Source organism: Crotalus tigris, unplaced genomic scaffold (assembly GCF_016545835.1).
Source record: "Crotalus tigris isolate CLP2741 ecotype Arizona unplaced genomic scaffold, ASM1654583v1 scf7180000017814.3102382, whole genome shotgun sequence".
Lineage (NCBI taxonomy): Eukaryota > Metazoa > Chordata > Lepidosauria > Squamata > Viperidae > Crotalus > Crotalus tigris.
The window spans coordinates 964,193-983,645 of NW_024096652.1; the positions used below are offsets into that span (position 1 = coordinate 964,193).

Genomic DNA, 19,453 nt, shown 5'->3' on the forward strand with positions numbered 1-19,453 from the left:
CGAAGTCCCATTCGTCATCTTCAGGCTGGTGTTTTCAGCTTCGTGCTTCGTGCTCCTCGAAGCACGAAGCTGAAAACACCAGCCTGAAGATGACGAATGGGACTTCGTCGAAACGTCGCCAAGACACTTCCAATTTTACGCGGGAGAAAACCCGAACAACCAAAGACCTACATACAAACACCCGCGAAAACCTCAGAACATATATATATATATATATATATATATATATATATATATATATATATATTTCAATATTCTGCTGGCTGCTAAGTAAGTCTGAAAAGGGCTATTCGTTTTTACGACAGAATGGAAATAGATGTGGACTCACTAAAACCCATTCAGGGATAGCAGTAAATCTCTTGCATGAGAAAACAGGAAACTGCCATACATCAAGTTAAGACTAGCCTAACATTGGTAGTCTTCCCTAATAAGAGATTGAATCCCATATGCAAAGCATTTGTCTTACCACTGAGTTGCAGTTACCTCTGACTATAATGTTTTATTAACACTTATTTGAACACATTGGACCTTAATTAACAATTGTATAATATGGCACTTATTTCCCTGGCTTCATCCAGCCCCCTCTCTCATTAGAATGCATCCTTACATATTTCTTCCTTTGCTGAAACAGCTAAATTACCTGTTGGCTGTCCTAAAGTGTCTGCAATGTGCAATCAACTGCAACTACCTGATCTCTTCTTCCTTACACACCTGCACAAGAAATCATCCTTGCATTTGCAAATGCAGCTACTGCAGGACCATCTGAAGTGCTTTTTCTTTCTGGAAGCATCCTGGATTATTGGGGCATCCTCGGTACCAGCACCAGCCCAGCTAATGATGCTGAATGTCCCACTCTTCCTATTTTAACACTTGATTGTGCCCTAAGCCAAGGAATGTACAGGAAGATGTATAGACTGATTCTTTAGCTGGGATGAAGCCCCTTGTCAAAAGGAAAAATGATGAGAGAACTTGCACAGCAGAGAATGAAATGGTTCCTATCTGGAGTCTGAAGGTGCCATTATCTAATTTACTGCTAGGAATAGCAGCAGGGTCAAATGACCCCATAACTAAATCTATCCATCACTGTCACTGCACAGCCAGCACTTCTGCTCTACACAATCACCCCTCTTTGTTCCAAATGGCTCTTTCTGTCTTGTGCAAAGGCTTCTCTGGTGTTGCTTGGCCGGGAGCAATAGGTCAAAGTGCCAAAGCGATGACAGGATTGACAGAACTTCCCCACTAGCCACCGAATGGACCATATTGCACACAAGTCCCATTAACACACCATATTCACTGTCTGGTAGAGTTGGATTTAACAAGCAGATCAATCCGATCCCCAAGACTCTAGTTTTTCTTCTTTGCTATGGTTTTCTAGTAACAGCCAACAGTCTGTGAAACAGGCAGTTGTAAACAGAACCACAGGATGTACTTAGTCAAAGAGAGGGTTTTACCACTGCATTTTTCCTATGTGTCAGAAGACTTCATCCACACTGTTACATCATACGTTTCTCTGCAATGCCTTACAAGAAAGCCAAGTTCAAAGTCATACCAAATAGGGGAGTTTTCAGAGATAATTGGTTGAATTTAGCTATTCCTCTGCTCAACATGGAGCTTGTTAGCATTCACTAAATATTTCCAAATGTGTGTGGTTGCCCTGCTAGCTATGTATTTACCACACACTTAAAATTGAGAAGAAAATGTCCTCAATGTAGGAAATGCACTCATTCGAACATATTTACAAGTAGTTAATATGGAGCAGTTTTGCATGGCCTGGAAGCATTCCAAAATCACCTCTCCTTCCAGAAAGTAACATTTAGTACCTCACTTCTTCACTGTTTGTGGCATTTGGCACAGGAAAAAGATTGATACCTGGCAGCTTCGGCGTACCTGAGACAGGAAAATGAAAAGGAATGAGAGCGCTGCTTGGATGGAGACAGATTTAGCTCCACAATAGGCAAGTGTTGAATAATTCAGCTTCTACTGCTGTGACATGGCAATAGGGAGCAGCCAGAGCAGCAGTAAATGCGATTCTGCCCAAGAGCAAAGTTTCTTGGCTTCCACATCAGCTCATTCTGGCTCTTTTCCTTGAATTTTGGTCGAAATGTCTCCTTCCTCATCAGTGGGGAACTGGCAAAATGAAATGGCCTTGGCAGCGCTTAACACAATTCCTCATCCAAAGAAATAATGACTTGATTTTTCATTAGATTCTATTACCTTGGTACATATTCTCCTTTCCTGACATCCTGACTTAGTGTATCAAGAGGCAACTTCTTGGATCATAAGTACAGCTGCTGGCTGTAAATTTGGGGAGCAGTAATCCCAAGATACCTTGAGGATTCTATCATTGCCATCCCATGAAGGAGATTAAAAGGAAAGGAAGTGCAAAAGTAGGCTTAACTCCCCCAGTGAGCAGATCATTAACAATGCTATGTGAAAATACACATTTCTTAGCCGCACAGAAACAGCTGTCCTGAATAATTGGTCCTCCTCATCATCTAGGATTGATCTTGTAATATTAAAATGCACGGAGCATAGCAAAACCATTTCTAAGCCCTACATTAATAAAAAAATATTCAAATTAATCTAATTATACCTAAGATGAATACAAGTCTTAATGTACTTCTTAGTATATTTATAGTTAATTTGGGAGATCATTAGGAAGTTTAGAACTTTGGCAGGATAACAGGAGAAGTGCAATTACTGGCTATTATGAGCCTTGTAAACTTATTTATTAGATTTGACTTTTTACTATTATTCATTAAAAGAAACCAGGATGGAACGTTTCATTTTAAGTCACTTTTTTTTCTCAATCATGAAACTTGTTTTTCACTTAAAATTGAAAATGGAAATGTTATTTCTCATGCCCGTTTCTTGAATTGTATAACAAGCTGAGTGATATAGCTGTACAGACTTTGAATATTTTGTTATATTATTTTCATCTCATGTCCCCAATTTTTTCCTGTCCACTAGTACAGAGGTCCCCAACCTTTTGGGCACCAGGGACCAGTGCCATGGAGAAAGGTTTTTCCACTGACCAGAGGGGATGTGGTTTTGAATACTGCCTGCATCTCAAGGATGGAGCTTTGCTTGTTTGTGCGGTCCACTTGTTGGCATGCTGTGGACCAGTGCCATTCCATGGACCAGGGGTTGGGGACCCCTGTACTAGTATGTATAACCTTCCTTTTCAACAGTAAAGTAGGACAATACAGAACTTTTTAAATGTTTCTAGAAGTATCTGTCACAGGAGAATATTCATAATAGCCACTTATGAAGTGATGATACTTCAGGAAGTTTAAAACGGCAGGAATTCATAGGCATCTGCTGTACATTTGGGTACATACATAACAAAGACATATACCATCGAGCATAACTCCCAACAATGCACTTGTGTCAATCAAGATACATAGAGAGAGCTTTTGCATCATATCACTGCTTACATGAGGTCATTCTGGTACAATCAAGGCTTGTTGCTAATGCCACAGAGCAGGATGGAGATAATCTGGTAATCAGAGGTGTTTGAGGGAGATGAGAAGGCAAACCTAAGTGGAACTATTTATCCCAACATTTAATGTAAGGATACACAGGTAAAGTTTGCATCATAATATCATTTGTGTGATGTCATTTTGTGGTAATTTTGATTTGCTGCAGATATCTATGTTGGTGACTCTTTTCTTAGCCATTGTTATTACACACACATGCAGACAATGTTTACCAGATCATGGACAATTGGTTCTATATACGGTAACTGCAGCAAGGCTGTTATATGCGCAAAGATGGAAGACCTCGTAAACATATTGACTTGTTTAATTAAGAACGGAACTACAATTACTGGAAAAAGATTGACACCATTTGTAGATTTTTTTTAATTGAAAATGGAAAAAATATACTCCTGATTTTTTGAGATTTATTGATTAAAAAGGTTTGTTTATAGGAAGAACTCTGGTATGCAAAATGGGAGGGTGCAGTTGTTTGTAATTGTTGTGAAGAAGATTGGAAGTTGCTTCTTTAGATTACTTTTTCTTGATTTTTTGTTATTTTTAGTTTTTCTTTTACCCCTTTATAATCTTTCCTTTTTCTATTTCCTCTATGTTTTTGTAGTTTTTTAAATCTTTGTAAAATCTTCTTTGAATAAAAATTATTCATAATATATCTACCGCAAGACACAAAGATGATAAGAAGAGGATCCTCATTCTTAGAACCTTTATTCTGAGGAGTAAAGACAGAGGAGAAGCCTACTATTTCCTTTGCAAATCAAAAACGAAACATAAAGAAACAAAGAAATTTAGTAGTCTAAATTATATGATTTTCTGCAGCATATGAGAATGAGCATTGTTCTCAAAGCTGTATAGCAAGAACTGAGATTACACAGAAATCAAACTCCTGTCTTATTTTAAATTAAACTTCAGTCTTCAGGTTCTTGAAAATGCAGGTTGCAAATCCCCTTAAGACATATTGCCTTGTCCACAAATAATAAATACATTTCAGAACATGTGCATATTCCTGGGATATGAAAGAGGATGCTATTAAAACAGGAGAGAGGCAAGCTAAATTGACCACAGGCCAGGTTATACTGAAGGTGATTTTATTAAGATCCACCCTGCCAATGTTGGCCTCTTTCTTCTCAAATCTATTGCAATGTGAGGACTACCAGGGATAGTAACTTAGGGCAGCAACATGCGGCGTAGCTCCTGGCTGGAGGTGACAGGTAGTGAGCAGGTAAAGTTTTCACAGACATAAGCAGTAGCTTTTCCATCTTTCTTTTCCAGAGAGGAGAGGAAACCAAGCTGACGGTAGAGGAATCCTGTTGTATCACCATCAGCAAGAATCAGCACCTGAAACAAATTTATCACAAAGCTTAGCAAAGTAAATAAGATCAGGGACTAAGTCCATGGTTATAATACAATTTGCTCCTCCCCCAAGCACTATGGATTTGATTAACATGGAGAAAACCTTATAAAACCTTAAAAATGTGCTGATGTTTCATATCCCCAAACACACGGAGCACCTGTTGTTTTTATGAACCATCCTACCACCTACAATTACATTGACCCTAACCCTGATCCTGCTGGTCTTCCGACAAATGCTCAAAACCTGGTTGTTCTCCCATAATTCTTCTCTACTCCTCTCTTTTTCCTGGCACCTTTGTAATAACACATCTCTCGCATCACTCACTGTACTCTTCATACCATCAGTTAACTCTTCAGACTAAGATTCTATATAGCCCTGTTAAAGCAATCTTTTCCTATAATAAAGCAACAGAATAAAAAAGTAATTTAATATAGCAATATATTATCCAATAATGTTTCTTTCATATTTATTCAAAAGTAAATCCAGTTTAATGGGGTGGAAAGCTGATCTGCAACTTCAGTTAGAAGTTTCTTGTTGCAACCACTAATAATACCCTATTCATGGCATCAGCTGCCAAAATAGGGTTTTTCTTCACTGTTTCTTTTAATTGCAGTGTTTACCTATGTCATCATTAAAAAAGAAAGTACATTGATAATTTAAGTCCACCATTCCCTGCAGAAAACAGCAATTGACAACGAGGCACTTAATTAGCATGGCTGTACTAGATGCTCAAAAGAAAGATATTAATGATAGAAACTACAAGGAGAAAGCTTCTAATCAAAGATTTAGCACTTCTAAAATGACTCAGTAATACTTTAGCTGCATGTATTGTGATTGAATTTTACACTGAAAAATATACTACAAGTACATTCTCCTCTCCCCCAAAAAAGTCAGGAGACCATAAAAAAAAGTAGGCAATTGGTTGGCAACAACATACAATAGCCTCCCCCCCAACCCCCCCCCCCCAGTATTTTTCAACTAAACAGCTTGTGATGGGATTGTTTGGGAGATAGGAATCAGTCTCACTATACATTTCAACTAGATACAGATCCTTTCCGGTGTATGTTTCAGATAAAGCACAAAGAGTTTTTGGAACAATCAGCAACTTCTTCCTCTGTTTTGTTTTCATTGCAAGAGAACATGCACTGAAAGTAATACGATGGTCCCTATCAGCATTCTGGACAGACTGAGGTAAGGCGTAACAACTTCATTTTAATAAGGGACAATGTACGTTTGCTGCCTCCCACTTCAAGTACTCAGGAACTGTAATGCTGTCCAACTGAATTGATAAACTTGATCTGTATAAGAAAGCTGGAGGGATAGGTTGTGATTCAAATTAACGAACAATAAATAAGAGCCTCTGAAACAATCAGGGAGCCCAGCTCTCTATACAAGTCCATATATTCTGATTGAGGAGATACTGTATATCACTATGACTTATTCAAGACAGTTTCTCTTTTCACAATTCCTGACACTTGTGATCAGGGATTCTGATCTGTGTTGCAGTTTGGTGAAGGGAGTTTGTGTTCCTGCTCCTACTTCCCTGCCGCCCTCTCCACTTCTATTCCATCTGTGCCACAACTAATCTGTAATCAATATAACCATACTGTTGCCACCCCCACTTGCCCAGAAGTCTTCAAAAACATTATTCTAATTAAAATTCAAACTGCATTAATCACTTTTACAGCATGCCAATTTCCTGTACGTAGGATCTGAAGCCTAAACTAGTGGTCTATCCCTGTGCTTCTGCCCTAAATATTGAATTGCTGCAAGATTATGCGAGCAGCTGAAGATTAAGCTAAAGATAAAATAAAATGAAAAGATAAATACTATACTTATGGGACTTTTCTATGTCGAAAGCTGGCATAAGCAACAGAGTAAGTCTTCCTAGGAACATTCTCCGAAGGAATGGCCTGGCCATCAGATCTCTTCCAAACCAAGTCATTCCCACTGGAACGTTCCTTCCTTCCCTTCAATAATAAAAAGAAGCTGTACATGACAAACATAGTTTCCAGACAAAGAAATCAATTATATACGTAATATATTAGGCCTTTCTCACGAATGTTAACATTAATGGGCAGATTGGTGGCATTTGGGGAATTGTTAGGAAGGCTAGGAGGACTCTATTGTGGAACTGAAAAGAAACAAAACATCAAGAATACTTGTGTGGCTTTTCTCAGCCCATTCTCTGGAATATCTAGCTCATCCCACCCGAGCATTCACATATTTCAAAAAGGCATTTGTCTCCAGTCATATTGTTTTCATTTTGGAAGCCCATCAGAAAAGGCAAGAGTATCAATAATAATTAACGAAGATGGTTTACAGCTAATTAGATACCACTTATGTCCTCATCAAGTTGGGGTGTGTATTAATCATGGTTTTCTATACTAGGCTAGTACCGGTAGAGACAGGCCTCTCTTTTCCTTGCTCATCCCTTCAAGAAACAAGCAGAAACCAGTCTTGATGCCTTTGGCTATTCTGACATTTAAATTCAGAGCCTGGTTTTCTGTTTCCAAAGACGGGAAAGACCTCTCACTTCTACATAAATTCAATCTCTTTCCTAGTTAATCCACCAAAACGAAACTGTACAAAGAGAACAAAATGTGACAAATTCAACAAACTATTAAAGCCCAGAAGATGTTGTATTTAGAATAAGTCAGAAATGACAGCCTCCTAATAACTAAACAGCTCTGCTATGTAAACATATCCAGCACATTTTCCTATTTTAATTCTATTGATATGAGATCGGAATTGCCAATGTCAGCTTCAAACTTACTTCATACAGTTATCTTCTTCCCTAAATATTATTCATTCCCATAGACAAGTCATTTTTTTTTGTAAGTATCAGGAAATAAGTTCCCTATCCTGATTCGGTTCATCTTCAGAAGATATGACACAGAACAGAGGATTCTTTATTCTGAACTTGACAAGATAACATTCTGCAGAAAATTTGAATCTTGTTTCCCACCAGCAGTCTTTGGGGGTAGAAAGATGCCAGCTCAACTTTACCCAAACACACATGCAAGTATTTTACTGATCCATATAAGGGCAACCAGGGAAGTCATCCTTACAAGAAGGTCAAGGCATCCTCTGTGAGGTAAGTGGCCCTATCCTCATTATTTTAGAAATCTGCTCCTTTGCACTAGTAGAGGAATCAGCATTTCAAGCTGACCCTTTTTCCTGCTGATGTGAAGAGCACAGCCAAAAGCTATTTATTTTCTTGATAAGAAAATTCTAGTTAATAGCACAGTGTCTGAGTTCCACAGCCCCTGTACCAATTTCATATCAGATCTTTTGGCTTGCTTCCAGACAAAACAGGGCAGCTCATGGGAGTCCTAATCCTGCTTATTGTCCATTATGCTTGGCTTTTTAATGTCTTTTTTCTTAAGTACGTTACTTATATTCCCAGATGCTCAAAACCTGCACCCTTCTCCAGAGGGACATTTAAATTGTAAATGCCTCTATGTTTTCCTCTTTCCTTCTTTCCCATTCAACTTGCACTGTAATTGAACTATGCCTGACTGCTTCTCTAAATGCTATTTCTCTTATGCAGAGCTTAACCTTAGGGTGTGTCAGGCTACATTCTGACAAGAGCCTCCTTTTCTCCATTTTCTTATTCGACACACCTATGAAAAATGTCGCTCATCTTTCCCACCACAGTTCAAGTTGGGTCCTCTGGAATGCTTTCTTGGCCAGTTCAAAACTTGCAGCAGCTCCTACTATAGTGTCATTAGGTCATCCTTAATCATGTCTGAGAAATGAATGACTGCAGCACTAATTAGTTTTTACAATACAGAAATTATTATTAGCTCTCCTAGGTCCTGGAAGCTAATGGAAAGAGCACTGGCATGAAACTCATCAAGACTGGGTATTATCTACCTTCATTCAATGTCTAAAACAAAACTAACATTGTTGAAACAAAAGTACTGGAAAATATACCCAGCATCTTTGTTATTAAAGGGCTTCCTTCTTACATTGGCTAGTTTATAAACAGAAGAAAGACAGAAAGGATCACAAGTGATCAACCTTTTTTTTCTTTATTTAAATGTGTCTTTAAATGAGCAATGTACAAAGGCAGAGAAAATGTATTGGATCAAAAAAGCAAACGTAAATACCTCTTAATCCAGCCTTCTCCAACCGGGTTCATTCGGCATATTTTGGCTTCAACTATATGAATTGAAACTCAACCACACAAGTGGGAAAGAAAGAGTACTGCACTGTGTGTGAGAGCGCATGTATGTGCACTCCCATATACATATCCACACATATTGGGGTTTTTTTAAAAAAAATAATGCAACCAAAATCAACTCAGTAAACTAAAAAAACACAATGCAACGATCAAACTCAGAAATGTGTTTCTCGGGTGAATCTTCAGAATAAGAGGTTACTGGATCTAGAAGGCCATGAATTAAGGTTTGGTTGGCATGGTTTACTTGTGGTATGACAAAGTTAAAGTAAATGTTGATTTTAATAACCATTTTACTAGGCGTGCCATTTTGAGAGTTTGGAATAAATATAAAACAAGGTTCTCTATGGAGGTGCCATTTTGGGTTTCCCCACAAGAGGCCTTTTTTAAAAAAGAGATGGCGATGAGACCAAATTGGTGGACTTATGGTAAAATAATATCTCTTAATTTGGGTGAGCCTACCCTCAAATTTCAAGGAGGAGCTAGAATCAGAATGTTTGCCTTTGGTTTTCATATATGCAATTGAAAGGAAGATTTAAGTTAGATAAAAAGAATCATGAGTTTAATTTTGTTAAAAGTGAACTGGAAACCCTACTGTACCGTAGTGATGAACATATTATTGCTAAAATTTATAAAATGTTATTGAATTTAAATCTGGAATATGAACAAGTAAAACATTGTGTGATTCAATGGGCAAGGAATTTTGGGTACAATATAATGCTCTAACAATGGAAAAATATGTGGAATAAAGGATTAAAATTTACATTAAATTATAATTTAAAAGAAAATTTTTACAAGATGATGTACCGTTGGTATTTAATACCAGACAAGTTATCAAAAATGTATAAAGGTATTTCAAATGAACGTTGGAAATGTAAAGAAGGGACTTTTTACCGTTTACGGTGGACATGTAATAAAGCAAGAAAATACTGGAGTAGGATTCAAATGTTAATACAGAAAATTCTTAAAGTGAATATAGAAAGAAAACCAGAGATTTTTCTCTTGTGGCTAATGGACAAAGACCTGGAAAAAAATTATAGAACTTTGATGTTATATATGTTGACAACAGCAAGACTATTCTATGCTCAAAAATGGAGGACTACATTGATTCCCACAATGGACAAATGGTTACAAAAGCTGATGGAGCTAACAGAGATGGCTAAACTGACTGTACTGATTAAAGAATAAAATACGAACACTTTTATTGCTACGTGGAAACTGCTTCTAGACTTTGTGCTTGAGGTGGAAAAAAATGAAACTTTAATTTTGGGTTTTACCAATTAGATGTTATCGAAATGGCTAGCTTATACTATTTTGTAAAAGTAAAAAGTTGAGGTTTGATTCAGGCAGTCCTCGAGTTACGAGTGTAATGGAGCCTGCCCATTCCACTCATAAATCGAAAACTCGTAGAGTGAATCTCGTTTCTTTAGCGAGATCACTCTCTTCCTCATTAAAACACACGCAGCTCATTAAGTAAGCATGAGGTATCTCAGGGTGGGGAAGGCCATGGAGGGCCTAGAGATGAAACAGGCCCCCAAGGCCTCCCCGACCAACTAAGATACCTCATTCTTCCCCCTCCTTTCCTGCCATGCGGGACTCACTGGAAAAGGTCTCTCTCCTCTCTGCCCCGGTTCCTGCTGCCACTCTGATCTGAGGCCAGGGGACGTGTCCACAGCCCCCTGCGGCCTGATCCAGGCTCTGGATGCCTGGAAAAGACCTCCGGAGCCCGGATCTATGGCTGCAAAGCGATTTTGTGCCCCCCCCCCCGCAGCCTGATCTGGTCTCTGGAGGCCTTTTCTAAGCCTCCAGAGACCAGATCCGTGGCCACGGAGTGATTTTGCGGCCCCTCTGTGGCCCGATTCGGGCTCCAGAGGCCTTTTCCAGGCCTCCGAAGCCCGGATCAGGCCACGGGGGGGCGCAAAATCATTCTGCAGCCATAGATCCAGCTGGCAGAGGCCTTTTCCAGGCCTCCAGAGCCCTGATCCAGCTTCCGGAGGCATGACAAAGCGTCCCCCGGCTTCGGTTTGGTTCTCTGTTGCAGAGAGGCCTAAAGAACCATGAGATCGTGTGAGATCAGTACTATGAGATCTCGCTCCACTGATCTCACGTCATCTTGCATTATTTTAGGTTTCCATTCTCTGCAAACAAACTGAAGGCCTGGAGCAGCCAAGAAAGCGAAAATTCTCCATCTTTTCAAGGTGGTACTGAAGGCCTGGTGCCTTGGGAGACTCGCGGCAGGGGCGGAGAGGGAGGAAGGGAATAACCCAGATGAATGTTGCAGAGCCACTGCGGTCGCTCGTAAGGACGAACCACTGCTGTGGTGCTGCAATACTCGTAATTTTGGGAGTTGCTCGTAAGCACTAGGGGGCGCTCATCACATAACTTTGAACAAGTGTTAAATGAGCACTTGTAACTCGGGGATTACCTGTACTCTACTTTGCTGCACCAAAGGAAGTCAGAAGTCAATGCCTTTTTTTTCCTTTTTTTCTCTTCCCTACCTCACTTCTCTATTCCCTTTGCCCTTCCCCATCTTTTCCACTATTTATTTTTATATTTTCATTATATCTTATACTATAAGCTAATAAAACTTTACACATAAAAAAGAAGAAATGTGTTTCTCACATCAACTATCTTGGAAAGAAGTGATGTTATTTCTGAAACACTACGAAACACACATATATCATTCCAAATAAAATCAATATACTCATCACAGTTAAGGTATTTATTACCTATTATTATCTATTTTAATAAGCACTTCTTCACCACTATGTCTCAAATATATCAACATGCATTCTATTTACACCCCCCATATTTACTGTACATATACATTGCTGCACTTTTTGAGTACTGTGAGATAAAAATAATCACAATCATATTTATCCATTCAGCAACACACTTCATTTTTTTTTCTTGATTCTGTGCTAGAATGCAGTGTATTATTAATTCTCCTCTTCCTCATTGAGATGTCCCAAATAGTCTCTTCATAAACTTGGCTATTTTTATATTTTCTCTGTAGACTTCCTAGCCCTGACTCTTAGTTTACTTATTCTTTCCCCAGTCTGAGACGTCAACCCCCGACCCCTCCTATGTCATCTCTTCCTTTCATGGAAGACAAATTGCCACAATTTCACTTCCAAAAACTCCAAGTCTCATGATACTGTCCACCTGTTTTACCAGGAAATGCTAAACATCTTCCTATGGCCACTTTCTTTGCCACTTAATACATTCGGGGTTCCTTCAGGATAGACAGAAGCCCTCCTCACAATCAACATGTGATGTATTTTGTTTCTTACTTTTTTTCCCTGGCATTCTTTTATGTTGGCCTTATCTTGAATTCTGGGAGTGATTAATTACCAATTCATGGCCAATCTGAAATTCATTAATTTGGTATTGTTGGGTTTTTTTACTGCCTCCCTGAGGTCTTCTTGGTCAGGCAGGATAAAGGAAAAACAGAAGATTAGCACTCAGTGGACAGTAGAGATAATGAAATCCTTTACAATTATCCTTTGGCTATTAGTAGGGCAGGGAATAATAAACTAGAAAGCTAATTCTCCTTTCCCAAATCATGCTCTATCTATCCATATTGCTCTGATTCTCTGCCAAAATAGAGTGATATGCCACCTTCCCTTTTACCTTGGGAAGGTACTATAGTTTATAGGAGAAGGGATGCATTATGTTTTTCTCTATTTTTGTTGTTTGCTTTGAGGGTGCTAACCTTTATCCAGAATATTCTGATTGCTCAACACTTTTTCTTTCCTTCACTATTGCTTCCTCTCACTATTTTCTTTATTTAGCTCCCTTGGTCTCATCTACTGATTCATTGTCACTTCATCCAAGTACCTTTGTGTTGACCAATTCTGTTCTTGAATGTCCAGAAGATCATCATGTCAGAGTACTATTATTTTGCATTTCTGAGAATCATTAGTCAACATCAACTTTAATTCTGAAACATTTTCTCAAGAAAATACCCACCCATCCACCCTCTCCACATTAACATTAGCTATACCCCTAATGTTAGCACTTCTGGGGATTCTATGAAGGATTCATTAAATCTTGGTTATCCTGAAAATTTAGCTATTGTTTCCTCAACTACAAATCAGGGCCTACTTGTCCGGGGGGGGGGGGGAGAAAAAATGGAAAAGGACTAATAGCCCCCTCTTTGTGATCCCAGTTTGCAGTGGAAAAAGAGCAACTACCCGTTGAGGAGATTTTACCTCAGTACAGAAAGTAAGTATGCTCCAAACTTAGAGCTTTTTTGCCCCTTAGTTGAAATGCTACCTAACTATTCTTAAGTGGGCAGAAAACTATGCCAACAATTAATTCGTTGTCCTGGTGTTGATCCCAATCCTGCCTCTATTCACTGCAGTCACCTGATTTCTTTCCAGGGTACTGAGTGACAAACCTTAAGAGGTTTTATACACCTTGAAGCTTGGAAGCAAGGGGGAAACCACTATTTTATCTATAGCTGAGGACTATTTAAGCTTACCTTACTTATGGACTGGGAATGAGATGAAAACAACGTTGTGGATATATAGCATAAAAAAAAGAAGTTGCCAAGGTATATTTGTGCTGTAGGTAGGTGCAAGTTAGAACATGCCCAGCATCTATATCTGAAGTAAAGGTGGTTTCTTCTGTCACTGGTTTTTTTCGTTTCAAAGGTATCTTTACTATATTCTTCCAGAAGAAATTAATTACTGAGCATCAAATTCATTATATTCATCCCAGCAGATTTAGCTACCAATACTCTGCTGCTATGAACTAAAGAGAGGTTTCAAGTGAGACAATAGCACATTCTTTTAAAATCCTGTTTTTTGGCTTGTCTGAGCAACAATCTCATCTATAGAATAAAATGAGTTAAAGTTATTTCATCACCTACAGGAAGGAGGTTCAATGAACAGAAAAGAGAAGCTACAAAGAAAATTAAGAGATGCTTTTTGCAAAAGGCCATGGAACAAATTAGCAGGATAATTCTTCTCAGGCTAGTTAATAAATACCACCTCTGTCTTATTCATCTGAATTCCAAGCCTCAGGCTTTCTTTTTGATTTTTCCACAGACTTAACACTACTAGTTTTGCTTAGCTAGAATATGTGCAGTCCATAGTACAGATAAGCTTCAAAAGATCCCACATACCAAAGCACAAATTCTTATTTTGTTCCAATCCCCTCTGCCTCTGATAAGATTTAGCATTGTCTTTTTTGTTATATTTACATTATCTTCATTTATAATTTTTATTTGAGAATATTAGAACACTGTTAGGCGGGTCTGTTATATATGCCATTACAATACCTGGTAATACAATCTAATCTTTATCTTTCTAAAGTGTATTGTATGAAAGCTTGATGACCAATGAAGTCCATAGTTATGGTCTCATCTGGTGAAGACCATGGTGAACAGAAGATTGTGATTTGGGATATAAAAGGAATAAGTGGTAAAAATCATGAATTAATGAATGAAATGAAATAGATATCTGTTCTGTGTCTATGAAACCAAGAGAAAGGGGAAGGAGATAATAGTTCTGAATGCAAGTAGTCTTACGTTATGGCCTGTAGTAGATGAATAGGTGCAACAAAGTAAAACTGTGAGTTTAAATATGTATAAAAGGCCTAATATCTAAGTTTGAAATGTATATCATCTGGAGTGTAATGAATACCTATGAAACTAAAAATCCCTAGACCGGAGACAAGTGCACTCTGGTTATGGGGATGATTTAAAAAAAAAGAATGAATATGGGAAAAATGCAATATTTTGAATGAATCTGAGGAAAAAGACATTTTGTTATGGATGGATGAGAATGAGATGAAAAGTATACCAAAAATGATTGTCCATTCACAAGCGCAACTAAAAAATAAGAATGATCGCTGCTAGAATCTACTCAGAAAAGCTGTTTTCATTTCATGAGTTAAGCTTAACACTACCCAAAAGATAGAATCTAAAAAGGATGATTGCTTTGATTGTTTATGATGAAAAATTGAGAGAAACAAGTGAAAGATACAAGGATAATTGGAGATTCTGAACGTAGGATAAGTGGTGTCAAAAATGGATCAGAAGAAAAAATTGTCATGGAATAAAAAGGCAGAAATAATCTAGAATGGATGTAGAATGATTCCAAGAAAAGAAAGTACAAGCTGTTTATGAGAAAGTATTAAAATATAAAGTAGTCTCATAGCAAAATGAATGAAAAGTAAGACATGAGGAAAGATAATGTTGAATCTGCTTGGAAGTAGTTACTCAAAGATACATTGAAAAGTATAACAAAAATGCATCGAATTATGCAAATGATAAATGTGAAAAAGACACTTGGTAGAATGATTGAAAAAAGTGTATGAGAAAAATGCAAACTGAAGTGTGATTGTTACAAAAAAAGAGATTTATTTAATATTGTATTTGAAAGAAAGGACAGGTGAAAGAATGTAATCAAACAGAAAAAGGAACAATAAAAAGAGGCAGAGAAAATGCAGAGCAATTTTGATTAAATATTTTTTTTATGCTATGGAAGTGGGTGAAGTGGACTATATCAGGAGCTTCCAACAAAGAAAACAGAATTAGAAAGTATAAATTATGAAACTATTTAGGATAAAACCTAAATGAAGGAATGCTAAAGGAGCATTTTAGAAATCTGAATGAGAATGATGGTGATATATTAACAAACAAGAAGAACTGCCAGAAGAACAGAATGAAAGGAAAGTCAAACATGCTGCGAGGATGTTGAAAACCACTAAGGCTGAATATAAAGACAATGGGGAAACATTAAAATATGGGAGACTGTATTTGTAGAAGGGTTGTACATTAATACCCCCTTCATCTGGCGAACTATTTCATGCAGGTGCTTAGGAAGGTATCTGATAGAACTCTGATTGAAAGAGTGTTAAAAATGCCAATAAGTGCAATGTTTCAGAGCATGTGCAAATTAGATTTTTGTTTTTCAGCAGATCACTGAGACATATGAATGTAAGAAAGTTCATTCCATGTTTGCTGATATAAGAAAAACATATCACATAGTAAACAGGTTTGAATTACGGAAAGTTTTTTGTGAAAGGCAAAAATTACGCTAAAGTGAAGCATACAGAGGGATTACCAAATGATACAAAACAAGCAATGAGTAAAAATCATATGCCACCTTGGTTATTTAATATACCTATAAACTTGTAGTGATGTACGTTTTTATACAGGGATTTTATGTTATGATGCTGTGTGGACGGCTAAGAACCCAGACAATTTGCAACAAGATGCAACAAGATATATCTATCAAAAACCAAAGTAGTTGAGTTTCACAGAGAAAATGAGGTGAGTCACTGCAAATTTCACATAAGTGGCAAAATATTCCTTGTTAGAATGCTTACTAAAGATAGAAATATCTTATTTTGGGCAAAACTAGTAAAAGGTAGTGATTAGTCTGCAGTGAGGAATATATATTTTGACAAGCAAAAACACCTGTGTTTGAGAGTGTTTCTGCTTACTTTGTTATATAGAATTGAGAGTGGAATAAGTCACATATAAATAGAAACGGATTAGATAAGAAATATATATGGTAATATAGGAGGAGATTAGGAAAGAATGAAGATTATTATGAAAATATATTGATGTAGTTTAATCCTCCAGAGAATGAAAGAAATTGCAACCAATCTAGGAAGGAAGAATCCATGGACTGAAAGAAAGAGGGAAAAGCAAAAAATCATAGCAGAATAGAATTGAAGAGATCCTGAAAACAATGTTTAAAATTTAAAGAACAAAATTGGTATATATGCATTGGTATATGGAAAGGTATGGATACAGTGAATTTAGCCCAAATCAGGAAAAAAATCTAAATGTAGCTATTCTTGCATGCACATATGGAGTCAGAAGAAGCAACGTGCAAAGCAGCTATGAGTCTAAGGAAAGATTTGACTGTTTTTACAGTTCAAGTACCTTTTTCAAAGAATTTGAACAGCCACAGCTTACTGTGAACATATTCCGTGCAATCTTCCTTTGAATGTTACACCAATTGACTGGGCAGTTCAATAGAGATTCCACTGACAATCCTCATCAACCTATGAAATTCCCTATTGCTAAAGGAAGGAACTGATCCTAACTTTTCATATCTTTTGGTAAGCCCATGACCAGAGATTTCTTGTTAGCAAATCTGCTGCTTGCCCTCTGAATTACCAGCAGGTGGTGGCAACTTGTCACAAATGCGTGCATGAAGCTGACTGGTGGCATTGGGAAGTCTTTAAAAGCTGCAGGCATTCACATATCATTCTCTCACATCCCTTCTCCTCTCTTTATTCATGGATAAATAGAGAAAAAGTTACAGCCAACTACCTAACCCCACTCTCTTATTCCAAATCCCTTAAACTTCTAATCAGGCCTGCATATATATATATATTTTTCCCAGTGAACCTATCTCCCTGCCAGGCAAAGCTTTCCTTCCAAAGCTCTTTGTTGCAGTGAAGAGGAAATTGAATTAAACTGTGAGAATAGAATTTAATTTCCAGGCTGTTTGATTTGATCAAGCTCCCTACTCCCTGGTTCATCTGGGAGTTTCTCCCAGAACTTATAAAGGTTGCACAGAACAAAAAGCCGATACAGCTCTTGAGGAAAGAATAGGTTATTAACACCGACACAGGCGGACTTGGTTTCCCACCGCTAATATGGTGTTTTCAACACATGGAAAATGGGTCACTGGCTTTAATTCCTTCTCAAAGAACATACGAGAAAGCATGAGAAGAGATGAAGCAAAAAGAGACGTGGGCAATGAAAAGCACAATAAAGACAAGCCCCTCCAGGAGCAAGTTCAGAAGGTGAAGGTGAAGGTTCGTTCTCCGAGCTTGTGGGTTGGTTTCCGAATGTTTCGTTACCAGGCTAGGTAACATCTTCAACAGCGTTCCCCTAAATCCCCTAAACACCATTGAAGATGTTACCTAGCCTGGTAGCAAAATGTTCGGAAACCAACCCACAAGCTCAGAGAATGAACCGTTACCCTCATCCTATACCCGAGCTACAGATATTCGCCACTATTGCAAATTCAGAAGAGGTCAGATAGTCACTTCTTCTTCCAACAGATGCTTGTGGAGCAAACATTCATTGAAAGATCATCTACTGTAGCAAATCACTGTGGTGGTAATCAGGACAGTTCTTGAGGAATTCTTACATGTCTTACTCTCTGCACACATGCTCTCTTTTTCTCCCCTTTCTCCAACCTCCTATTTTTCATACACACACACATACTCACACAGTGCTCTTCATATATAAATATGTGTGGGTGTATGCTTATTGCACTTCATCTTCTCAACCACTTTTGAGGTAGGATAGCTTGAGATTGATACGATGTGGCCACAGAGCAGTTCAAGCCAAGACCTTCAAAAAGAATTTATTTAACCTGTTTATAATACTCTAAATGTGGGAACAAAGAGACAACTGCTTTGACCAACTGTCTAGCACAAGGGTCTTCAAACTTGGCCCTTTTATGACTTGTGGACTTCAACTCCCAGAATTCCTTAGCCAGGCATGCTGGCTGAGGAATTCTGGGAGTTGAAATCCACAAGTCATAAAGGAGCCAAGTTTGAAGACCCCTGGTCTAGCAAGTACTGCCGCTTTATAAGACTTCTTCCTTTATTATTGCTCGTCGCATTCTGAAAATACAATGAAGCAATTGTCCAGAAAATGGTCAGAATATATGTCCATATAAGGGTATCAGAGTATGTACAAATGGAAATTGGAAATTAAAGACCCTGATGCAAGTGATTGAATGTGTTTGCACTGTACTATTCTTGCCTTTCTCACTGGTGCTCTCAAAATAAAAAGGGCACCATCTTTGAGAAATGTGCATTAAGATATGGATTAGTACATTACAGATAAGTTTACAAATTTCTACAGCAGTGGTTCTCAACCTGTGGGTCGGGACCCCATTTGGGGTCGAACGACCATTTCCCAGGGGTCGCCAAATAACACAGTCCGCCATTTTTTTTCCCTTTTCCTTAGTTGTGCTACTCCCTTTTATTCTATTGGCTTTTGAAAGCCAATAGAATAGACTCTCTTGAATAGAGTCTAATTCTATTGGCTTTCAAAAGCCAATAAGAATTGTCCAGGCTGTCTCTGCCCTGCTGAGCCCGCCAAAAGTCCCATTCTGCAAATGGTGCTGCACCAGTTGAGTAGTCCCCGACTTACGACCGGTTGAGTAGTCCTCGACTTACGACCTGTTGGGGGTCGTGGCATTAAAAAGGTTGGGAACCACTGTTCTACAGCTTGCTTCAAGACTCCTAGCCTCTCAGAGATATTCTTATGCCAGATGCAGACAGTTACTGCTATCCTCTCTTATCTGTCTCTCAGTTTTATTCAATGGGATATATTCTCCAAAAAGCTAGGTGTCAATCAGGAGATTGGATGCATCATAGCAAATGTAACAATTGCCAGAAGACTTAAGGGAGCATTGTTAATAAAAG

The 19,453-nt window shown here is 38.1% G+C and overlaps 1 protein-coding gene across 5 annotated transcripts in view; it reads right to left on the reverse strand.

Moving 5' to 3' along the window:
- Positions 1-3,856: 3,856 nt before the first annotated feature.
- The window catches only part of SPATA20 (spermatogenesis associated 20), a 50,116-nt gene continuing 34,519 nt past the window's right edge, over positions 3,857-19,453 (reverse strand). For all 5 annotated transcript variants that reach the window (XM_039342832.1, XM_039342831.1, XM_039342835.1 and 2 more), the window contains one exon: positions 3,857-4,832. In XM_039342832.1, coding sequence (XP_039198766.1) covers positions 4,662-4,832 — 171 coding nt within the window. In that variant the 3' untranslated portion in view covers positions 3,857-4,661. The remainder of the gene's footprint in view (positions 4,833-19,453) is intronic.